The sequence below is a fragment of the Patella vulgata genome, chromosome 4, assembly GCF_932274485.2.
Source record: "Patella vulgata chromosome 4, xgPatVulg1.2, whole genome shotgun sequence".
Classification (NCBI taxonomy): Eukaryota; Metazoa; Mollusca; class Gastropoda; family Patellidae; genus Patella; species Patella vulgata.
Window position 1 is genome coordinate 26868128 of NC_065882.2, and position 26825 is coordinate 26894952.

General features: G+C 34.0%; 1 protein-coding gene across 1 annotated transcript in view; it reads left to right on the forward strand.

The window, feature by feature from the left end:
* Positions 1-20324, forward strand: part of LOC126818881 (SCL-interrupting locus protein) — a 39441-nt gene extending 19117 nt beyond the window's left edge. Inside the window, exons 8-17 of the mRNA XM_050546518.2 lie at positions 912-995; positions 11291-11377; positions 11511-11658; positions 11775-11884; positions 12668-12749; positions 12901-14567; positions 15377-15452; positions 17755-17832; positions 18536-18681; positions 18953-20324. Coding sequence (XP_050402475.1) covers positions 912-995; positions 11291-11377; positions 11511-11658; positions 11775-11884; positions 12668-12749; positions 12901-14567; positions 15377-15452; positions 17755-17832; positions 18536-18681; positions 18953-19673 — 3199 coding nt within the window. The 3' untranslated portion in view covers positions 19674-20324. The remainder of the gene's footprint in view (positions 1-911; positions 996-11290; positions 11378-11510; positions 11659-11774; positions 11885-12667; positions 12750-12900; positions 14568-15376; positions 15453-17754; positions 17833-18535; positions 18682-18952) is intronic.
* Positions 20325-26825: the final 6501 nt, after the last annotated feature.

Consider the following 26825-nt stretch of genomic DNA (forward strand, 5'->3'; position numbering starts at 1 on the left):
GGTTCCTTTCAATATTTGCGCATTTCAGACTGTATCAGCCTGACTGTTGGCTTGTTGAGCTTGTTCTTTGTCCATCTCTTGCAAAATGTGGGCGTATCTTGCATGGCAACCACTTGTTAGCTTTTGGACCCAATATAACTTCTAGTAAGAAGTTACAATTTGTATTCAATTTTAAAAAACGTTTAAATATATCACCGTAAAAATCTGACCGAAACTGCCTGACAAAATGACCGCTCCTTGTACGCAAATTATGTAAAAGTATGTAATACCAAGGTTGTGGACCCTCTAGAAGTCACAATTTTGATCCGATTTTGATGAAACTTAAAATGTATGTTTATGACCCAAATATCTTGGTTCCTTTCAATATTCGTGCAGATTGCCCCTTGATTGTACATGTTTTTAGGTTTTGGTCCCTCTAGATTTTAAAAAATGTTTTAATAATATATCCCCATTCCACCATTATGAAGGTTTAGTTTGAATTTTGGGAAACTGCCTGACAAAATGGCCGCTCCTTGTACACAAATTGTGTAAAAGTATGAAGGTCACAAGTTTTGTCCGATTTTGATGAAACTTAAAATATATCTTTATATATCTCAAAGATCTCAGTCCCTTTTGATATCCACGTATTCCAGACCATAACTTCATGGATTATGGCCCCTGATTGTCCAAAAAATCGCTTTTTCTTCTTTCTTTTTTTTTTTAGCTATCCATCTCTTACAAATTGTGGGCGTATCTTGCCCGGCAACCACTGGTTATTGTTATGTGATTTGACTATAAACCATTTGTATCCTTAGTTGACTGGCAATATGAAGTTTAGTTACATTTGTGTATTTATTTGTATATAAGATCACTTAATTAACTTCTAAATGACAACTAGTCGAATATTTTATGTTTTTGTTTTTAATATGTAGGTACCTTACAATGGATCATACAAGAAAGTTACTCTTGGTATTAGAATCAGATCCCAAAGCTTTGAGTCTTCCTATAGTTGGCATGTAAGTAATTTAATGTTAAAGTAACTGCAGACCTGGGCCTGTTTTCAAAGGTATTCTTAAAGTTAAGTAAGCATACTTAATTTTTATAAGCCCACATTTTCATGCGGATGTATATTGTTGTCGCTCCTGTCCATCACAATTTTTATCCGCCCACATTTTCATGTGGACGTATTATGCCGTCGCCCCCGTCCGTCCACAATTGTTTGTGGACCCTCTACAGGTCACAATTCTTATCCAATTTTGACGAAACTTGAAATATAGGTTTATCTCCAATATTGGCATCTTCGATATTGGCATGTATCAGATCGAAATTTCATGGATTATGGCCCCTGTTTGTACGAAAAATCACGTTTTTAGCTTGTGGACCCTATAGAGGTCACAATTTTTATCCGATTTTGTTGAAACTTGAAATACAAGTTTATAACCGAAAGATCTTGGTTCCTTTCGATATTCGCTAGGGCTGCAACGATACACCAGGCCACGATACAATGCGCATCACGATTCATACCCCACGATACGATTAATATCGCGATGCAGTTTTCTCGGTCCACTGAACGAATTCCATTCTTGTCATAATTTACGGGAAATCCAAAAAACTCCCATACTTGTGACTTATACTTGGCAGAGGGATTTTCAATTTCTACATTATTTTTGTCGCCCGTACGACCTGAATTTGTTGACGAATGCATCATTATTAAAAATATTCTGTTGCTGAATCAATTCAATGGCTGGCTCGTATTGCTACAACAATTTCAGCCAATGGAAAGCTTTCTCGTTGTCAGGTCAGTCGTAGATGAGAGAATGGCAAAGAAAATAACAATACGAAATTTGAATGTCAAAATATTATTATACATTGAAAATATAGAAAAGATAATTGTGCTGATCATTGTATGCACCTATCACCATTCTTGCACAGTAGTCTTATTACAAATCGCATATTACTGACGTATTTATAATAATATGTTGTATGTTTTTTCCGCATATTATTCAAGTGTGTAATTTGCAAGTAACCTAATTTCATGCCTGACTTGCTTATCCAGACTGATATTTTATTTTATTCTTGACGAAATAGCTGAAAGTCTCGAATTATTCACGCTGAAAGTAAAAAAAGTTATTTTACTCATAGACTTATTTAGGCATTCCTCGTTAGGATATTTAAATGACAGAATGTCAGTCTATTTTTTTGTTTAATTTTGGATAACGAATCGCGATACGGACATTGATTGTATCGTGCAACGTGGATTTTTAAACTATCTCGATACATCGATGAATCGTTGCAGCCCTAATATTCGCGCATATGGGACCGTAACTTCCTGAATTATGCCCCCTGATTGTACGAAAAATCGCGTTTTTAGCTTGTGGACCCAATAGAGGTCATAATTTTTATCCGATTTTAAAAACCCTATTATTATATCACCGTTACACCCTAAGGACGCCTGAGTTCGAATTTCGTGAAAATCGGCCCAAAATTGACAGACAAAATGGCCGCCGTTCATTCTCAAATAGCGTAAAAATACGGTATATCAAGGTTGTGGACCCTATAGAGGTCACAATTTTTATCCAATTTTGTTGAAACTTGAAATGTAAGTTTATAACCCAGAGATCTCGGTTCCTTTTGATATTCACGCATATCGGACCGTAACTTCCTGAATTATGGCCCCTGATTGTACGAAAAATCGCGATTTTAGTTTGTGGACCCTATAGAGGTCATAATTTTTATCTGATTTAAAAAAATGTATCATTATATCATCGTTACACCTTAAGGACGGCTGAGTTTGAATTTCGTGAAAATCGGCCCAAAACTGACAGACAAAATGGCCGCCCTTCGTTCTCAAATAGCGTAAAAATATGGTATATCAAGGTTGTGGACCCTATGGAGGTCACAATTTTAATTCGATTTTGTTCAAATTTGAAATGTAAGTTTATAACATCTTTGTTCCTTTCGATATTCGCGCATATCGGACGGTAACTTCCTGAATTATGCCCCCTGATTGTACGAAAAATTGCGTTTTTAGCTTGTGGACCCAATAGAGGTCATAATTTTTATCCGATTTTAAAAACCCTATTATTATATCACCGTTACACCCTAAGGAGGGCTGAGTTCGAATTTCGTGAAAATCGGCCCAAAATTGACAGACAAAATGGCCGCCGTTCGTTCTCAAATAGCGTAAAAATACGGTATATCAAGGTTGTGGACCCTATAGAGGTCACAATTTTTATCCGATTTTGTTAAAACTTGAATTTTTTTTATTTCATTTCAGTATAGGCCTACCGTATGTTTGAATGTTTTGACAAGATTTATTTAGCCTAAATTACAATGTTTTGAGAAGGATTTGAAGCAAAATTATGACAAATTAATTAGTTTGAATATGTGTTTAGTCCTATTATAATACCATAAATCACCCAGTTTGTACACAGGAATGTATCTTTAAATAGGCATAGGTACATGTACTATTGGATTGCTATGATAATATTAAACAAAGTCTCGGATACCGTACGTCCAATTAAATGACATGGGTGCTAAATATTTAAGAAAAGATTTTTATTGACTCATCTTAAACAGGTAAACACAATATCAATATGCATTGCACATCGTCATAACATCACAACAATATTCATAAAATTTAGGTTACCGGTACAATAATTTACATACCTGTAATTAATTAAGAAATAGATAAATATGGTATATCAAGGTTGTGGACCCTCTAGAGACCACAGTTTTTATCCAATTTGGATGAAACTTTAAATATATGTTTTTATCATTAAGATCTTGGTTCCTTTTGATAATTATTAACAATAGTGTTACTTTGCTCTTATTTTTTGAAAAAATTTTCACAAGTTGATTTCCTTTATTTTGTTAATGTAGAATGGTAACGAACTGCTCTTTCCATTTTCTTTGTTTTATTTGTTTCGTTTGAATTTGATTTATCTGTTTAGTTTTTGATTGTTTAATTTTTGTTAATGAAGTTGATTCTTTTAAACTTCGTTTTTATTTTTGAACTCTACTTGGTGTAGGTGTTCATCTGGTAATACCTCGACTGAGTTCAATATTGAGATTAGCCGGTTGATTTGTTGGATATAAACCTTTGAATAATAGCGCCTAACAGGCAGCTGTGTTTAACTATGTTCTCCTGATTTTGATTGTTTCTGTGTGTTTGAAGTATATGTTTGTGATATGCGCTTAGAAACACTTCACGTGTAATGAAGCGCTATATAAATCGAACAATTATAATAATAATAAAAATGTAAGTTTATAACCCAAAGATCTCGATTCCTTTCGATATTTTCGCGCATATCAGACCGTAACTTCCTGAATTATGGCCCCTGATTGTACGAAAAATCGCGTTTTTAGGTCATAATTTTTATCCGATTTAAAGAAACGTATTATTATATCACCGTTACACCATAAGGACGGCTGAGTTTGAATTTCGTGAAAATTGGCCCAAAACTGACAGACAAAATGGCCGCCCTTCGTTCTCAAATAGCGTAAAGATATGGTATATCAAGGTTGTGGATCCTATGGAGGTCACAATTTTTATCCAATTTTGTTGAAACTTGAAATGTAAGTTTGATAACACAAAGATCTCGGTTCCTTTCGATATTTGCGCATATCGAATTGTAATTTCCTGAATTATGGCCCTTGATTGTAGGAAAAATCACTTTCTTTTTAGCTTGTTCTCTATCCATCTCTCGAAAATGTGGGCGTATCCTGCCTGGCAGTCGCTGGTTATTCAATTTTGACGAAACTTAAAATATAGGTCTACCTCCCAAAGATCTCTGTTCATTTTGATATTGGGATAAATAGGACCAAAACTTCATGGATTATGACCCCTGATTGTACGAAAAATCATGTTTTTAGCTTGTGGACACTCGACAGGTCACAATTTTCATCTGATTTTGATGAAACTTGAAATGCATGTTTATAACCAAAAGTTTTTGGTTCCTTTCGATATTTGGGCATATCAGATCATAACTTCCTGAATTAATGCCCTTGATTGTACAAAAAAATCACGTTTTTAGCTTGTGGTCCCTCTAGGGGTAACAATTTTTATCCGATTTAAAAAAAAAACATTTGAATATATCAGCGTTACACCCTAATGATGGTTGAGTTCGAATTTCGTGAAAATCAAACCAAAACTAGAGGTCACAATTTTTATACGCCCCCATTAAAATGTGGTCGTATATTGTCGTCAATCCGGCGTCCACAATTGCTTGTGGACGCTCTAGAGGTTAAAGTTAATATCTGATTGACTTTAAATTTATACACAGTGTTTTTAAGGTCATAAAGACAAAGAAGCCTATTGATTTTCAGCGATTTCTGAAAATTACTGCCAGAGTTATGGCCCTTGATCACTTTGAAAAATCTTGTGGACCCTCTAGGGGCTAAAGTTAATATCCGAATGACTTTAAATTTATACACGGTGTTTAACCCGTTAAGTGCGTAGGTTGTTATATAATGTCCTGGACAACTGCCACTCACTGTGTGCAGGGCGTAATATAACACCTTGGAGGTATTTTCACCAACCTATTCTTAGAACATAGTTCGTCACTTGGGAGAATCCCTTGGGAATTCCCAAATGATCTCAGCATGTGTAGGACATATTACGTCCTGGACAACTGCCACTCACTGTGTGTAGGGCATAATATAACGCCTTGGGGGTATTTTCCCCAACCTATTCTTAGAACATAGTACATAGTTCTTCGTCTCTTCATCAAATTAATTACACAATAGGTGGTAGTTAACGTTTTAAAAACGTCACGCTTAACGGATTAAGATCATGAGACGAAAAAGCATATTGATTTTCAACGATATCCGATAATTACTTCTAGAGTTATGGCCCTTGATCAATTTGAACATTCTTGTGGACGCTCTAGAGACCAAAGTTATCATCCAATTGACTTTACACAGAGTTTAAGATCTTGAGACGAACAAGTATATTGATTTTCAATGAATTTTGATAACTTGAACAGCTAAATTCATGATATTAATTTAAATGTTTCGTATACTAAACAGTAGCATGGGGCAGAACTAAAAACCAAACTAATTCTAATGATTTTCTGATAAATACTTGTTTAAATATATACAGAGCGCCATGGAAAACGCATCACATTTTTTTCCCAAATTTTTTATTACTAGGTGGTTTTGTATGTATAATATTATGCAATGCTATGAACTATTGTTTCACACAATACTCCCAAACGCAAAAAATATCGGCACGAGATGCACATGAAAAACCCAATATTCACGTGCAGCATTATGTGTGAGCCCTTTAAAAGCACGTTTTCAACTTAATGTGCAGTACATGAACTGTGAAATGTCAATCTGTCATAATTTTTTGTTGGACGTGTGAAGGAATCGAGCTAGAGATACAGAGACTTACTGAAAATCAACGTTGGTGGAACGTGTTCGAGTTACTGGATCAACACGTGACCGTCAACGTCTTGGTCCACAACGCGTTACAACCCAGACTCAAGACCGTTACATCCGGGTCACTCATCTGCGTGACAGATTCCGCCCAGCGACTCGAACAGGTGCAGCAGTCGTCAGAAGACAAGGACCAGTAAGTGCCAACACCGTAAGACGTCGTCTAAGAGAAGTAGGACTCCGTGCACGACGACCTTATGTTGGAGCTATCCTCAGGGATCATCACCGTCAGCGGCGTTTGATATGGGCTCAAGGACACCAGACATGGCGAAGAGTAGACTGGCAAAGTGTGCTCTTCAGTGATGAGAGTCGCTTTCATCTTTATCATGCTGATGGCCGTTAACGCGTGTGGAGACGTCTTGGGGAACGTCTTGCAGACTGCTGCGTCTCGAAACGAATCGATGGGGTGGTGGAAGTGTAATGGTGTGGGGAGGCTTCACATTTCATCACCCGACCGCCCTACAGATTTGCAGGGGTCACGTTAATGCTGTAGCCTACTGTGATGATGTCCCGTGGAGGACACACGCGCTACTGACATCTGTGTCGTACTTTTGGTTTTGACCCTTCTGACTTTGTACCCTTGATTACAGATTAAGCATCCATAAGTGTACAAATGTGTTGTTATTGATGTGTTCCCATTTGAATATTGTTCACAATGTTTTATAAATAGGTCTTAGGAAAATCTACAAAGTTAGGAGTAATTTTTGACAGTTGGTTCCAACTCTTAGAATTTTTATAAATACCGCCCCTGATTTTGATGAAACTTGAAATTCAGGGGCGGTATTCATAAAAATTCTAAGAGTTGGAACCAACTCTTAACTGTCAAAAATTACTCCTAACTTTGTAGATTTTCCTAAGACCTATTTATAAAACATTTTACTTTAAGAATTACTCCTAACTATGACACATATTTAGGAGTCCTCCTGTAGCACTCCTAACTTGTTAAAAGTACTCTTATCTTGGTTAACATGGCCGTCCGTGTACGCCGCCTAAGAGAGTTTAAAACAAGAAGAGATTTCTTAGTGGAGTACAACAATGACGAGTTGATAAGGAGATATCGAATGGACATGGGTGGGATTCTTTTTGTGACAGATTTAGTTCGGCATCTACTTACGAGTCCTACTAAACGAAATTTCTCAATCGACGCTGAGATGAAGATCGCCATTACGCTTCGTTTCCTAGCTACTGGTAAAATGCAACTGTGTAGTGGTGACGATTTCGGCGTTAGTCAACCTACAGTGAGTAGAGTGATTGCATGACATCAACACTGAGCTATAAATAACTTCAGGGAATCCCCGGATTTCCCATGGTTACATCGCTAAGAGTTTGGTTAGGACCCAAGTCTTACATTTAGTTAAAAGTAACTCTAAGACCCGTTATAAATATTTCTAAAACTCTAAGAATTTTTATAAATACGGCCACAGGTTTATAACTCAAAAGATCTTTGTTCCTGTCGACATTCACGCATATCGGATTGTAATTTCCTGAATTATGGCCCTTGATTGTACGAAAAATCTCTTCACGGTGGCTAAGTGGGTAGGACGCTGGATCGCTAGCCTAGAGGTCGAGTGTTCGATCCCTGCATTGGCTGAGAAAGTTCATCCAGATTTTGTGGCGTGGTTCCCCCTTGTCAGTGATGCAGGATGGAGGGTCTGAAAAATGAATGTTAGTGCATTTGTGCTGTATCATAAGGTTTGTCATTGAGTCAACTGGCGTGGTTTCGATTCCCTGATTGTATGTGACAAGGAGTAGGGTTGCCTGTCCAGGCTTGTGGGTTTTGTCTGGGTCATCCAGTTTCCTCCCACTGCTAAAGACCGCTAGTACAAGCGAATTATTGAAATAAAATTGAACCATATTGTAGTCCTGAAATGACCTAATTTGTGTTAATTGGATGTTCAACCCCATTTCTCTCTCTCTAACAAGTAACATTGCATGCAAGTTATGTCCCCTTAAGAGCACCACTATACTCTTAATATCTATTAAAATTTTAGTTGTCATTACTAGGGAAATATTTGTCAAAAATATTATATTTTAATTTATGATAAATTACGCATCCTTTGCCGCAACAATTGTTGTCATAGATTTTTAGAAAAAATTTAATTTCAATTGCATTTATCGAATAGTGGTAGTATAATGATGAATATTGTAAACTCAATTATTTTAACAATGTATCACAAATAGAAAACAACATATTAGCATGTTGTTTATAAATCTATCATTTGAGAAATTCATAGACATAGTGCAAGTGTCTACACTTTTGATTCTCAGAGGCCTTGCGTTGACGGTACATTGCATGTACGAAAGATGCACGTGGTATTATTTTTTTACCCGAATAAATACTACCGATTGAAATGCAATAGGTAACACAAATTGATTGAAGGGTCCAGGGGAAGAACGATCTAAGTCACATTTTTGTCTTTTCACATAAAAGGCAAAACAGACTTTTGGACGAGAATGCTTGACTCGAACAGAACATCAAGTGGTTTTAATTACAACTTCAAAATGATGTTTAATACGAATCATAATTACCAGTACAACAACTGACTTCCACTTTTCAGCCAAGTTAAGGTCAAATAAATACGATGGACTTCCACAGAAAGCTTATACAATTTGCTACCAGATGGCGCCATTAACTGGGGTTGTTGAAAAAATGATTTAGATCGTTCTTCCCCTGGGCTCTTCAATTGTAAATCATTGGTAGCACGCTTCGGTCAGCAGTCATCATCATATATTTGTAAATTTAGATACAAAGGAAGACAGAACATATTGCAATCAATACTACTGCCCATCCACAGCTAACTTCAAATATGTATATATATGGGAATGAGTTGTAAAAAATAAATCATGCCTTGCTTCTTGCGGTGGTATAAATATTTTCTGAAATCTACAACGGAATGTCATCACAATGATGCATTTTACAAATGAATTTAATACATCAAACAGTGTTGTAAGACAGTCGTGGACAACACCATTAAACAATACGAACATGATAAATGATCGGGAAAAAATAACCTTGATCATCTCGGCGATAGTAACCTTATTTATACACTATTATGGTGCGACAACATCAAAGCTGATGATGGAAAATAAGTTTGAAGCCTGTTATGCTCTGCGACATGGTCTTTATTACAATCTTAATCCCCTTACTTTTCAAATCACCATTGGGTAATCCGGTTAAAAAAGAAATCATTAATTAATCTCGCTTAACTTTTTAAGTAAGGTACCTCCCATAGGTCACATAATTAAGGCAGGACACTCACTACCTTATAAAACACTCTGTATAGATCGATCTGTCAAATTTTGATATCAGCTAAAATTGTCCATTAGAGTCAAAAAATTTTAAGTCTAACCTTAATGTTATATAGTGTTGAATATTTAGTTATTAATATGTAGGTAAATCAAACTTTTAACTTTTAAAGGAGCTAAGTCTCTAACTCAACATTTTTCATAATATTCGTCATTCGAAATTAAAAACACAAATTATAATTCAATATTGGTCCATTTCAATCCATATTGATGTTATGTTGCCGTGAAAATGTGGGATCCTAATATCCAATATTTAAGACACAATGAACGTTTTAAAATATGGTACACGAGTTGTGTACCATATCGTTTCGAGCGCAAAATCAATGAACAAAGAAAAACATATATTAAATTAAAACGCAACAATAAATAGTAATGGCTGATTCACAGATGATAAAATAATAATAAAAAAATGTTTAGAACGGACGAAGCAGGCGTAAATGACTGTCGTTCAGTTTATACTGTTCACATATTTCACCGAACATAACTGATTAAAAATTATAATTTAAAAAAAAAAAATGAATATAAATCCCTTTAAATACACTCATATTACATTAATATGTGTTTTTTGAGCCATTTATGGTTCCACAAAATAGAGCCATACGCCCTTTAACTTCCGTACTCTATTTTTCACCCATATCAGGTCTTAGAAAATCAAATTCACAAAATCTATGAGAGAACCAGCTTGTGTGCAATAAGGTGATTTTCATAGTGATTGGCATTTGGACTTTTTATTGTACAAAATCTTGTTAGTGGTGTGTTTGGCCACGGCCACTTTTTTATTTGGGATGCGTAATGCTCTTTATTAATAGTCAAATAGTAAAATTTGTACCTTATTGCACTCTTTAATGTCTATGTTATTCCAAATCACAAGTAGTTTGTTTCAATAAAATTAGTGAAGATTTTGATTTCTTAACATACCCACCATCCCTGAATATATAAAAAATCCAATATGGCCTCCATTTCCATGGCAACCAATTAACACATACTAATATTACACTAAATCAAATGGCAAGTTTATGTGATCAATGTGAAATTCTTAGGTAGTGTCCTGCCAAAACTGGGCTTTGAATACCTCTGAAAGACTAAAAGTTAAGGCCACTTAACTTTTAAGAGAAAATTTAATACTTAACATTGCCTTTGAATACCACTTACCTTAACTTACAGGAAGTTACAGTGTACCTATGTTTAAGTGAAATCTAGTAGACTTAAGATATCCTTTGACTACGGACCCTGGTTTATATGCAATATTAATGGTAGAAAAAAATAATGTAATAAAAATAGCATTGGATGAAATTAGAAGTATTTACATTCATTCATCTCACACTGCAACTGTTATCAGGATCAACAAGGCTCCATTCTCTGACACTTAAATATTTCTGTGAATTAGGGACTCCCAAGACTAAAGTATCCCTTAAGTTACAGCTTGTGGTCAAAGGGGGGGAAACTCTTCAAAAAATGGAAATCCTTGTTTTATTATCAGAATTATCTCCCCTGTATAATAAAATTTAAAAAAATAATAGTTTAATTGTAATGTGTAATAATTTTTTTTTCATGAATATTTCAGCTGGATATCTGGTGCTCCTGTAGTTCATCATCCATTTGTTTGGTCTGCATGTTTAAGATATATTTATAATGAACATATTCAAGATAGGTAGGTTAAACTCAAGACTATAGATAATGTAAAAATAATCGCTGTATTGTTGTACAGTTTATAATGCATATTTAATTTAGTTATGACTGTTTCATCAAAATACGAAAATTTTCATTATTTATTTTTTTTGTAGAGTATGTAGTCCTCCAGAAAACTTTCTTGTAGTGCTGTATAGTCCCTTACATTCAAAACCAGAGTTTTATGAATGTGGTACAAAAAATGGAAATAGTGGATTAGACTTTGATCTGCATTGTGGTTATGAAGCTTCCAATATGGCCAGGGTAAGTTTAATATTATAGGACCATTTGATTAGTTATTTATTTAATAAGTGAATTATCAGTAAATATACGAAATCCCATCATTTTGATGTGCAACAGCTTTTTTTTGTTTTTAATAGAATGTAAAAAATCCAAATGATGGTGTAATATCTATGGATTTAAACTGTGTACAAGTTGGACCAAAGCGTGAAATATTTGATGCAGCGTTGAATGTTTTTAGTAGAAACAGGTGGGTATATTAATCATAATTGTTTTGTAAGATTTTAATTAATAGAAAATGACAGAAAATTTAATGCTCATGGCATATGTATGAAGATCTTTTTTTTTCCATCATGATTAAACATCATCTGAACCTCCTTTTTCAAAACCACCATTCCTTAAAGCCAACTAGTAAATAGTGTTTTTTCTAAAAGCACAAATAAAATATTGTTTAAATAAAATTTTGCTATTTAATTTACGGCAATCAGTTTAGGTATTTTCAGAGAAAACTGACAATTTAAATGTTAATTTGGCAAGACCTCTTCATATATTTTTATACTAGCTTAAAGTACTTAGCTAAGTCTCTAACTCAGTATCATCCAAAGTTGTCGACATTGAAAACATGAATTATTTGTCAATTTAAATCAAGAATGAAGTTGTGATCTTACTGGGAAAAGATGGGCTTCTGATATCCAATATCCAAGACAAAATAAACGTTTTAGTACCATTGGTACACAAATTGAACCATAATGCGTTTCAGTGCCATTTGTAACAAGGGACTCAAAGAACGAGGTTAGACATATTCCACCAGTCATGTCAAATGGTGACTCCATATTCTTATGCTATCGGTGTAGACTCATTTGAAATTAGAGTAAAAACGGAAACGACTGAATGTAAATCAGTTTATATACATTCATATCACATTATTATATGCGTTGTTGCGACCCATTTGTGTTAATTTCTAGTTCCTAAATATTAGCAATTTAGCTCCTTTAAAGTATGGGGTTTTATAGATCTATCTTATATACGACAGGTGTTCAGATAAACCAATTGTAAAATCCAGTGGTCCCGAGGACATGGAGCCCAGATTAACTCCTGCTCCACTAATAACAATGGTAAGTATTTTACCTTTATGTATTGGAGATGTGAATATCTTTTAAGCCATTCTTTTTGATTCCCATCATTCTATAATTAATATTTTGTAATTTGTTATATTTAAAACAAGGTTCTAAATTATTTAAAAAAAATTATTTTTTCTATTTCAAGGCTCCAATGATACAAAATCTGGTACCAGATGTTTCCTTTGTTTTGACTGATCCTCCTACAGGAGCCCAATATTCGAATCAACAGCGTATTCAGGCGCATAAAATGCATGCATATCCGTCTTTTAGTAAACGAAACTCTGGACCAACTTCTACTGGATATGTTTCATCACCAAATCGCGGATTTAATCAAAATACTGGATTACCAAGCCAAAATAACCACAAAAATCCCAGTGTTCATAATAATGAACGTCAACTAGCAACATCGAATGCTCACATGTTATCACAGACAAATGTGCCAAATAATAATTACCATAGTAACCATCAGTATTCACAGATGCCTTCAATGAACAATGGTCAGCAACCTTTTAATAATTCAAATTTACATCAAGTTTCAAATGGTGTTCAACCATTTGAATGTGCACGTCAGAATCCCATACCATCTTCAGAATATTATAGACCTAATATACCTGGTTCTTATAGTGTGAAAAATGAACAATATCAGCAGTCAACACCAAATGATATACCAGTATACTATCATCATCAGTATGGTCTTCATATGTCCTTACCTAATCATTGTACAGTGCCTTCATCTGTGCCTCAAAACCACAATAATTCTTTTCCTCAATATTCTAGTGCTCCCCGCCAACCACCACCAGTGACTTACAATACTGTACCAAATACAGCTCAAATACAACAAAATTTTCAACAAGTTCCCTTTCAAAACAGTGTGAGAAATGAATTCTTTCCGCAATCTACCCATTGTTCTAATAATAATGTGCCAGTTTATCAAAAACGTAATAGTGCTTTTCATCTTGTTCAAAACCCTTCTTTAGTGAACGAACAAAATCAGTTATCTCAATCAACTCAACGTAATCTTCCACCATCTTGTAATAGACAATCTGTGAATCAAGTGAGTGAACCAACAGCCAAACAGTGCCACATAACCATAACAACCTCAGATCTCCTTGTTTCTCAGTCAGCTCAAAATGTAGCCCAAGCCGACAGTACATGCAGTAATAAATCAAGTGATGATAGCGGTCTTAGTGTAACACCAGACAGATCTAATCCATCACCTAAAACTAACAGCCCGGAAAATAAATCACAGAATTCTAAACCCTTTTCGATGGACTTGTTAAATAAAGAACAATGTTCTCCAGAGGTTTATAATTTATTAATGCAACAAAATACTCAACTTCAACAACTGCAATCTCAGATACAGCAATTACTTCAACAACAGCAACAGCAGAATTCAACGACCAGTGTAGAGATGTTGAGGAATGCTACTACACCAGATAAAGAGACTAGATATTATACACTACCCATAAGCAACAGATCTGATACTCTACTACCTTTATCACCACAACAAGATGGTATAAATCAAAATAAATCAGATGTCAGAAATTCACATATAAATCAAAGTGAAGAGATACAGCCACCTACTGTACAAGCTAACAATATGGTGGGGGATGGATCAGACAGTGGTAGTGCAGGATTAACCCCAGTTGAAATCAGACATAAGGGAGTCTTACCATTAAATAGTACACAGCTAGAAGATATAGAGCCAGCTAGAGATGATCTATTAACTGTAATGAATAATATAGGATTAAATGACAGAACAGTTAGTAGGCAGTCAGAAGAAAGTCCAAGTTTTCATTCGTCTTCAACAAGGTAGGGATTGCATTTAAATGTATTTTAGTTTTTATGTTTTTATTATTTTTATTGATAGTTCTCTTATATTAATGCCTGTTGATGTCCCTCTTTTGGTTCTTAACTCTGCTCATACCAAATATATACTGTATTTTTAAATTATATGGCTTTTTAAAAAAAAAAAAAAAATGTCAATGTAAAAATACTAAACATTTATGATTAAAGATTCGTTATGGGGGATTGTAGTCCAAAATGGCAGTTTCTTGGTTTCTGATTGGTCGAAAAGTGGCGTCGAATGAGTATAACAACAGTCCTCTCTCGATGGCATCGGATACTCGAGATTTTAACTAGATTAAAACGGTTCGCCATTTAAAAATTTAATTTAAAAATGGGAAAGCTAGGCTAAGTCCCGATTATACCAGTGCCCTGGACCACTCTGCACACATCTTGTCAAAACTACAATGATAACTTGGCTGAGAATGAAGTAATTTGAATGAAATTTTCAATATTTTCTTTTTTAACATCTATTTTTGAATTATTATAGCAAAAATGACCAACTCTTTATTAAACTCTTAACTAATGTATCTTTAATCACCAATGAGCGTTGAGCAGCAGATCGGATTTTAATCCAGTAAATATCGTAGGCTAGCGATGACATCGAGAGTTGATTATGGTGCGGATAAGTTAATTAATGGCTAATTAATAATTTAGATAACATTTCAGACCTAAAGAAAGACCTGCAATAGGCAGATTTAGCTCATTGCATTATGTATGTTTAATATCTTATTTACAATAAATTGGAGTTAAATTTTATTTCCTTTTAATTTCAGGTCTAATAGTATTAGTAAAAACAGTATTTTAACATCCAGTCCTCCTAGTGCTAGTATGTGCACCAACAGTTTTCCAGTAAGTATTTTAAATGTAGATATTAATAATAGAGTTAATTGGCTACATGTATATTTAATTAATTTTAATGGTGTTATCAGACCTTTCTTCTTGGTATTTTGTGCTTTGGGTCACAGGTCTGTCATGTGTGCAACCAGCCGCGGCATTCCCCCATGGCTAAATATTAATTATACATAAAACAGGCCTTCACTCACCTCAATCCCCAAAAATGTCAGAAATTGCAGAACATAACAGCGCATGGCCTCAGCGATTAGCTACGTACCAATGTCGATCGCGATCACACAATATTTTAATCATTAATTGTTTTTTGAGGCGCGCGAACTCTTGCGAGCGCCTGCCGCGCATCTAAATGTCGACTGAGGGGAGGTTTTTCTCCCTCGCCTTAAAATTGAAAATCGCTCTCTATATTTGTAAAGAGTGTGAAAGACTCACATTCCGATCGTCGCCATGCTGTCATTGTGAACATTTATTTGGTGTATTCGACTAGTAGGCTATAATGTAATCGCACATGGTAATAAAATCCTGATGAATTTGTTGCTAAAAATAGATGGCGCCTATGCACCATTGGTTAATTTAACTGAAATGAAAAGTAGAACTCTCGCGAGATGTGAGAAATTACGAGAGATGGCACGTGAAAATTTCCAATGAGAATAATTCCGGAAGAAATAGATTATATTTTGAATAGGGGTTATGTTTTTAAACAGAATTTATACAAGCTACATGTATATATATTTAGAAATGTCGACAAGTATTTCTATTGGAATACAGTATTGTAGTTATAGACGATAGTAGAAGTTTGACTTGACCGTATGACTACGAGTGCTATTAGTAGACGATGTTTATTTTTATTATCATTTATGTAACCAGGAATGACCCCTTACAAGCAGTTATTGATCTTAAGAACCATTTCCCATACATGCAACTAATCACTCTCCATAATATCAGATCACTCTCCTTAATTTCTAAATCACTCTTCTTATCGAAACAGGGAGAACTTTTTTAGGGGAGCGATTTTTTCAATTTGTTCATTAAGCCGAGGTTTTTTCTGCTCTCCTCTAAAATACAAAAAACAACGACTGTTTAATCATTTTCCAACACAGCAACATTCACTGACCCGAAAACAAAAATATATCAATCCAAAAGTGATCCCTATAGCTAATATTAAAGGGGCATTAGGTAAGATTAGATAAATCTCTGTAACAGTTAAAAAATAGATAATGAAAACAGAATACGCTGAAAAGTTCAGTCAAAATGCTTCACTCTGAACCGAGATATTAGCAATTCAATTTTAGGCTAGGCTTGATCATCATTACTAATGTTGGTTCTATAATAAACAAATGCATGTTTAATAAACGCTGGTTAACTTGCTTTTTGTTAGTCCATGCCATAATGTACAACTTTTGTTAAGATTCCATTTTGAAATTCTTAGCAGTAGCATGTAAATCAACACGGTCCTGACATTTCATACTACAAAAATAGTAAAACTAAAATGGTTAATTTTGGCTCGAAAACTTCCACGGCTAATTTTGCCGCGAAACCTCCCACGGCTTATTTTGACACAAAAACTTCAATGCTTTAACCCGGTAAATTATGAAAATATCGAGGTGCATCTATTTTTCTTTCTATACGCCCACATTGAAATGTGGTCGTATATTGTCGTCGCCCTCATCTGTCCAGGCGGCATCCACAATTGCTTGTGGATGCTCTAGAAGCTAAACGATTTCTGATTATTACTGCCAGAGTTATGGCCCTTGATCACTCTGATTAATTTCATATTTATAAACCATGATCACGCCTATATATATTATAATCATTTCAATTGACTTTGGCTTGATGCACAGTTTAAGGTCTTGAAACAAAGAAGTATATTGATTTTCAATGGTTTTTGATAATTTGAACAGCTAAATCCCACTGAGTTTTAAAACTAAGCTTATCAAAAACCCTATCCTGTATTGGATTCATAAGTTAAAATGTAAATTGGGAGGTACATGTACATGTAACTGATATGCTGAATTTTAGATATGGTCCTTCCTTATGACCCAATGAAAAGTCACTGGAAATTGTGGACTGACAGATAGGGATAACTATTTTGCCCACATTAAATATTGATACATAAAAATTATTTTGTTGCGTTTATTGTATTGGTTGTTTGTTTTAGGATTATACAAAATTACAACAAAAAAAACTGATGGATAGGTCAAAAGAACCTAATTCTGATAACCATGTTACAAGCTTGTTGAATGGTTGGACTATATAATTTATTATTTGTGTAATCTTCTAATATTTTAAACTTATTTTACAGAGTCAAATCTTAGATGACAGTCAAAGTTCAAGACAAGAAGCAAACTCAGAGAATCCACATTACTATGAAAATCTAATTGTAATTGTGTTCTTCCTTTCTTTAATATTATCACTATAATTCTTAAACACAATGCTTGTTGATGACATAATCAATATTTGATCATGGACTTATTGCTAATCTCTTAAATTACCATGTACAGGAGAATCTGTACGAGCAGCCACTCCTATTCAGCGACATCTCCTTGTAAGCGGCCTCAATAATTTCACCCCGTAGAAATTCTATTGTTTCATCTCTTTAATCAACGGTTACTCCTCTAACACGGCTAACAGTCACTATTTTACTAATAATTTTAGCAAAATAGCGCTTATTCAATGGCCATTGTTGAATGACACCATCTTGTTGTACTTTGTAGCATCTCTGCTAATCCTGTGATTAATAGTTAATTATCTAGCCAACCCACCGATGAGGCAAATTAAAATGGGCATATTTTGAATTCCAACTTTCAGTTCTTCTTTTACGTGCACGCCAACATTGACATGTGACCTCAAAGTTTTGTACCATCCAAATGCTGTTCCTTTCCAGGCCCTCTATTCAAAGAAACTTTCTTAGCCAGCACAGGATTCGAACACGAGACCTGGTTGGTAAGCCGGCACTTACTCACTGAGTCAGCGCAGCTCACAGGTTGTACTTAAAATGATTGGTTTTGGAAGCTTTATATTTCAAAACATACTTTCTTTGTTTTATATACCGGTACCAACTGTAATTAACCATTTAATTATAGGCTAACATTCGCCAGTTTTTAAATAGTCATGATGAGAATCCTGATGAACCAACAACTGTATTAACAGATGAACCTACATCCTTAACAGATCATACAACAGAATCTGATCACTTAATAAATATTTCCTCTTTACAGTCCTTCCTCAAGTAAGTTGATCGTGGACATTTTCTTAATAATATAAATATTAAATACATTTTAGAGAAAGAATATGCAAACTCTGTCATGATTATGGCAAGATAGTTTACTTCACGTATAGTTATTTTACTTCAATGATAAAATTAGGAGGCAAATATCCATACCCAATTCTTTTACCCAGTATCACTGATTTTAAAAAGTGTTTCCTTTGTAAGTAATAAAGATTGCTGTTGTTTTTCACAAGAATATATTTTGATAACATGTAATTGATGTATTTTACAGGTCGACTGAAAGTGGTAAACATGTAGATACAACCCTAATACCTAAAATCAACTATATGTCAATGATGTTTGATTCAGATTCCGATACATCAGTAGAAATAAATGCCATGGCTATGAAATATTTAAAAGATGAACAACTCACTCAGATGATGAAACTTCAACATCGTGCATCAACACTAGGCAACTCAAATGGACAAAAAACGACATTACTTAGACAGCTGTTACATAGTGATATGCCAGATCTATCACAAAATAATCCATCTGTTAATGATATGACCTTTGCTACTAGGAAATATATGGAGAAACATGGACTATTAGACAATGGTACTGATATTTCAGATAAATCTATAGATTATGATTATCAGATGAAAACTGATTATAGTGTATCATCTAATGAAATGGCTTCCCCTGTTCGTCAAACCACTAGACCCATTCAGAGAAAAGATCTTACTGATGCCTACACTAAATTACGATTACTTAAAAGTCCTGTTAAAAAAGAAATTGTGTCTGGAAGAGAAGCTGTCATTAGTCCCGATTTTTCTCCACAATCATATAATATTCCTAACTATCGTCGACAATTTTCCTCAGATAGTTCTCCAATATTTGACAGAGGCAATAGTAAGCCATTACTATATGATCAAGCACATAATCAGATATCAATTAATGATGATGATAAAATTCTAGACATTGTCAAACTTAAACAATTACCTAAATTATTATAGTATATATCTAGTCAGTAGTATGTAGTAAACTCAGTAGATGCATTTATTATTTGTGTGACAGAATGACAACATGGTTATAGATTATCAAAATCGTTTGATAACTTAAGGTGATATTTAACATTTTATACAAGAAAATGACACATTCGGAAGAAAAATGAAAATGGAGAAAAGGCAGTTTAAACATAAATGTTGATATTTCAGTTTCTGAGCCGTTTATAGTAGTCATTTTTATATGCCTACATTGAAATGTGGTCGTGTATTGTCGTCGCCCCTAGTCCATCCGTCCATCCGGCGTCCACAATTGCTTGTGTATGCTCTAGAGGCTAAAGTTAATATCTGATTGACTTTAAATTTATACACAGTGTTTAAGGTCATGTGCGAAGAAGCCTATTAATTTTCAGCGATTTCTGATAATTACTGCCAGACTTTAAATTTATATGGAGTGTTTGAGCTCATGAGACGAAGAATCCTATTGATTTTCAATGATTTCCGATAATTACTGCCAAAGTTATGGCCCTTGATCACTTTGAAAATCTTGTGAAGTTCTAGAGGCTTACATGTATGTTATCATCCGATTGACTTCAGATTGATACACAGAGTTTAAGGTCTTGAAACGAACAAGTATATTGATTTTCAATGAATTTTGATAACTTGAACAGCTAAATCCATCATATTAAATATTTTGTATACTAAACGTTAGCTTGGGGCCGAAATTTATAAAAACCAAACAAATCTTAATGATTTTCTGATAATTATATGTTTGGTTTTTATAAATTTCGGCCCCAAGCTAACGTTTAGTATACGAAATATTTAATATGATGTATTTAGCTGTTCAAGTTATCAAAATTCATTGAAAATCAATATACTTGTTCGTTTCAAGACCTTAAACTCTGTGTATCAATCTGAAGTCAATGATGAGTTGTTACTCTTAATCAGATTTTAGTGTATTATAAATGTTTCATTACTTAAAAAGTAAAAATATGCGACAACTCTTGTTGACTGCCCGGAAGATTTAGCTGCTGTGGCCGTATGTTTCGTTGCCTGGCAACCTATCTTTATGCATTATCACACTATTTTTTGTTTACAATAAGAATACAGTATTTATCTTTGTGCTAAGAAATATTTACAATGGAATACAACTAGTGTTGACATATTTCGGTAAATAACTGACTTCTTACTTCATTCTATTGAAAAGTTTATGAAACTCGATCAAAATCAATTAGATAGGTCACAATGTTTATCCGATTTTAAAAAAAACCCTGAAGATATCCCTGCTACACAAAAACGACAGTTGAGTTTGAATTTTGTGAAAATCGAACCGAAACTGCCCTACAAAATGGCTGCTCCTCGTGCGCAAATAGTGTACAAGTATGGTATGTCAACGTTGTGGAACCTCTAGAGGTCAATATTCACGCATATTGCACCATAACTTCCTGGATTAATACACCTGATTGTACATAAAATCATGTTCTAGATGTCACAATTTTTATCCGATTTAAAAAAAAACCGTTTATATATATCACCATTCCACCCTAATGATGGTTGAGTTTGAATTTCCTGAAAATCGAACTGAATCTGCCTGACAACAAGGCTGCTCCTTGTACACAAATAGTGTGTAAAAGTATGTAATACCAAGGTTGTGGACCCTATAGAAGTCACAATTTTTATCCAATTTTGATGAAACTTAAAATATAACTTTATATCCCAAAATATATCTTTGTATTTTCATAGATAATGTTTAATAAATGTAATTATGTTAAGGACGGAAATTGATCTATGTAATGGTTAACATTGTATTTTGGCATATATCTCGGATTGAGCCAGCGTGACATCAAACAGGTTTTCTTTCCTGCTACACATTTATATTATTATGTCCCATATTACTCCAAAACTGTGTTCTTGAATTTAGAATATCAATGGCATTAATTCAGTTTTGAATGAACTGTTACTATTTATCCAATGGTCAGAGAGAAAAATATATATATATTTCTTAAAGATTCATTAGGGTAATTACTAATATATATATGACCCAAAGTTTATTAGGAGCAATAGAATTAGTTCATCAATTCATTCAACAATATTTACACCTCTGTTGCCTTCATTCCTTATTGTTCAGTTTTAAAAAACTGTACTTAATCCTCTTGTTTTATCTAACTGTACACATTTGTGTCTTGTTTTAGAAAGTGATAGAATTAGAGTATTGAATATATAATTAGATTGAATTAAATTGTAATAGAACCTATATGAATCTGTAGTAATATTAATCTAATAATATGTAAACATTATTGTTATTTCTACCTCATTCAAATGAAATCAATTCTTATTATTTGAAATTATATACGGTAAACAATTATATAAAAATGAACTAAGGGCTGACATTCCATTTATGCACAATTAGCTGCATAAAATTTATTAAGTTTTCCATATTTGTCTGTAGCCATCAGTTCAAAATGCAAATAGAAAGGCTGTTTGTATCAATTTCATATATTTCATCTTCTGGGAATGCACAGTGAAGCAATTATAAGGATATTAATAATAGCAAAACAAAATAAATGTGGTACCATTGTAACAACTCATTATTGTAAGTTTTGAATTCCTTTCTATTTTGTTGCTTCTAGTTTAAGGAGAAAATAAACAAAAGTGATAGGTTGTGACTTTAATAAAAATAGAATATTTTCTAAGGTATTTCCCAGTGTGTGGGAACTGGTAACAGCTTGAAATAACCAAATAATTGACAGGGTTCCCGCGGTCCTTGAAAATCCTTGAATATACTTAAATTTAAAATTTCATTTTCAAGGTCTTGAATATCCTTGAATTTCGCGGAAATAGGAAAATATCCTTGAATTTCAGTTGAGATCCTTAATTTTGTTTCAAAAGTCTTCAATTCCTTTTAAATATGAGATTATAACGATAGTTGGTAATGTTTTGGTTATTTTTAAGATGAAAATTTGTAACTTTAGGCTAAAAAATGTCATTGAAAATCCTTGAATTTGACGTATATTTATCCTTGAAAAAAATTTTGACGAAGCCGCGGGAACCCTGATTGATTCCTTCATGAAGTTTACAAGTTTATTGTAGGGTATTCCCCTATATGTATTATGATTAACAGCTATCTGTGATATTCAAGCCTTACTTTTTATTTATTGTTCATAAAATGTTATTTTAGAAGGTTGCACAATATCAAAGAAAAATATCCATGACATGAACTAAAATTTGTATTTTTTTCTTTGTGTAAATTGTAGCATGCATATATGTAAATAATAGTTAACTTAATGAAATAAATCTATTTTATTGTATGTTTCAACAAAAAAAAAAAATAAATAAATAGCTATTTATAGGTTGTTAAAGATGCATTATGTAAGAGCTTAATCTGCCTAAACCATTGGATGCTGATTGCTAGTTAACAATTTAATTTAAAAATGGATAATTGAGACTTTGTTTATTATCATAACAATCGTAGTAGGCCTGCAACCAAAATTTCTAGGGTGAAGTTCCTGGCCGAATGGTTAGCACGTGCGTGCTGTATCATAAAGCCTGTCATTGAGTCAACTGGCGTGGTTTCGAATCCCCGGTTGTACGTGACAAGGAGTAGGGTCGCCTGTCCAACCTCGTTGGTTTTCTCCTGTTTCCTCCCACTGCTAAAGACCCCTACACGTGCAAGTGAATTATTGAAATAAAATTAAACCATATGTTAGTCCCGAAATGACCTAGTTTGTGTTGAGTGGACTTTAAACCCCATTTCTCTCTCTCTACTACAAGGTCCTCCCTACTAAACAAACTACATTTTTATACGCCCACATTTTCATGTTGACATATTATGTGTACCGTATACAGGTCACAATTTTTATCCGATTTTGACGAAACTTGAATTATAGGTGTTTCGGAACATAACTTCCTGGATTATGACCCCTAATTGTATCAAAAATCACATTTTTAGCTTCTGGACACCCTAGAGGTCACAATTTTCATCTGATTTTGATGAAACTTAAAATGCATGTTTATAACCCAAAGATCTTGGTTCCTTTCGATATTCACGCATTGTGGTCCCTCTACAGGTCATAATTATTATCTGATTTAAAAAAACACAAATAGAGTTCATATTTCGTCAAAATCGGACCAAAACTACTGGACAAAATGGCCGCCCCTCATACGCAAATAGTGTAAACATATGGTATATCAAGGTTGCCGAACCCCGATTTTGATGAAACTTGGAAGGCATGTTTATATCCCAAAGATCTTGGTTCCTTTCGATATTAGTGCATATATCTTTATATCTGAAATATCTCAGTCCATTTCAGATCTCATAACTTGCTGGATTATGGCCCCTGATTGTACGGAAAATCGCCTTTATATACGCCCACATTGAAATGTGGTCGTATAATGTTGTCGCCCTGTCCGTCCGGATTGTGGACGCTCTAGAGGCTAAAGTTAATATCCGATTGACTTTAAATTTATACACAGTGTTAAAGGTCATGAGACGAAGAAGCCTATTGATTTTCAGTGATTTTTGATAATTACTGTCAGAGTTATGGTCCTTGATCACTTCAAAGAATCTTGTGGACGCTCTAGAGGTCAAAGTTAATATCCGATTGACTTTAAATTTATACAGTGTTTAAGGTCATGAGACGAAGAAGCCTACTGATTTTCAGCGATTTCCGATAATTACTTCCAGAGTTATGGCCCTTGATCACTTCAAAAAATCTTGTGGACGCTCTAGAGGTCAAAGTTAATACCCGATTGATTTTAAATTTATACACAGTGTTAAAGGTCATGAGACGAAGATACAGCGAATTGGTCTAATCCTTAAAGCAGTGTACTAATTTCAATCAAATACGGTACCTCATAATATAGCATACATATAAAACAATTCCGCTAACCGAAATTTCATTGAATTAAGTCAAAAACTGAATCACACAGAACATATTGTAAAAATATACAGCTATGTTCAAACGTCAAATCAAATATAATGAATGCAAACTTGTCCTGTAACTCTTTCATATTACTGCAGTGTAGCAACCTCTGTAAAACAACTATAATTCACTTTCTAGAACACCTCATGGTACGTCTCATTATTTGAGAAAGTTGCATACTGGTATCTATTTGCAGCACCGTATTATCCTAAAGATGACTAGACAGAAGCCTGTAAGGTCCACCAAAAGCAGGGGCCCATGCAACCTTTTGATACGCCCACACTGATGTGGTCGTGCACTAGCCCATGTTCGTCCTCCGTAGTATACAATTATTCAATAGAGGCCAACATTAATATCTGATGGACTTCAAATTTATACACAATGTTTATGGTTAGGAGACGAAGCTTATCGATTTTCAACAATTTCCAATAATTACAGCCAGAGTCATGGCCCTTGATCACTTTGAAAATATGGATGCTCTTGAGACAAAATTAATCATTCGATAGACTTTAAATTAATACAATGTTCAAAGTCATGAGACCACAAAGTCTACTAACTTTCAACCATTTCTGATAATTACTGCAAGAGTTATGGCCCTTTATCACAATGAAAAATCTTGTGGATGTGCCAACGGCTAAAATTAATATCGGGAATCGTTGAAATTCTATAGGATTCTTCATCTCATGACCATAAACACGGTGTATAAATTTGAAATTAGATATTAACATGAGCCGCCACAAGGTTGTCACAGTGATCAAGGCTAATGACCTTAAATACTGTGTATAAATTTAAAGTCAATCGGATATTAACTTTAGGCTGTAGAGTGTCCACAAGTGATCAAGGGTTATAACTCTGGCAGTAATTATCAGAAATCAATGAAAATCAATAGGTTTCTTCGTCTCTTGACCTTAAACACTGTATAAATTTAAAGTCGGACGGACGGACAGGGGCATCAACAATATACAACCACACTTCAATGTGGGCGTATAAAAATGTGATTTTTCATACTAACAGGGGCCATACTCCAGGAAGTTGAGGTCAGATATGCACAAATATTGAAAGGAACCATGATCTTTGGGATATAAACATATTTTAAGTTTCGTCAAAATTGGACAAAAATTGTGACCTGTAGAGTGCCCACAAACAATTTGTGCACCATAGGGGCAACGACAATATGGGCATATAAAAAGAATTATGGTTGAATTTATGTCTCTTAAGAGTTGACAAGATATTGTAGCACTGGACTGAGCGATGCCAATATATGAACCGGTTTCTGAACTCCCAAATTGGAAAGTTGATGAATAGACAAAAGAAAACTGAACACCCACACATTTCAATCTGATGATCAACTTTGAGCTCTATGTGACCCTCTATCTTTAGAGGTTTTACAAATGAAATAGGGTTTAACGTCCTACTGTTCTGCTCTTACTTGGATAACGAAGACAGGTTTTACAGCTTCATGGTTCCTTGTACATATAAATATTCTAAATCTGCATGAAATTTTTAATTTGACGAAAGTAGAACTGCCACAAATCACTCATAACCTCTAGATTGAATGCATTAAACTGCTGAAAATCAATAATGTAATTTGGTAATAAAACGTTTAACAAGACTTATTTTTTTTTTTAAATAATTTTCTTTATGATAGAAAAATCAATCCTAGCAAATGTAAAATAACTGATGAAAATGGGTGATGACAATAAATGATATCACCACATAAAGGTGGATGTATACAAAACAATATCAGATGAACAAAACAATACTTCTCATATGGTCATTGAATGTATTTTGTGATAATTTAATAAAAGGGTTATAAACTACATGTGACAGTCTAATCCATTCAAATATTAAAATCATTCACTTTTCTTACCAAAAAAAGGCTTTTAAAACATTACAGAAAATAATGAATTTGAAGAAAATTCCTGTTTGACCTAGAGAAATGGAGTCTGAAACTAATCATCAAATCGTGTGCATTTTAAGATGAATACTTGCTTTAAAACATGCATTTACAAGTCTAATAGATCATTAAAATTTGTTCTAAATCAGTTTTTACAGACCAGACTTAATACAGTCCTTGCTTTTATTATTTACTTTGTTCTGTTTTAATCAATGTTTCAGTTTTTTCATTTTATCATACCTGGTATGTACCATTTGCACAATGGTAGGATTTACAGTTCAGATCAGATTGAAATTATGCTTGGCTGCTATTGCAAGTCATTGCTGAAGAAAATAGTTTGACTAG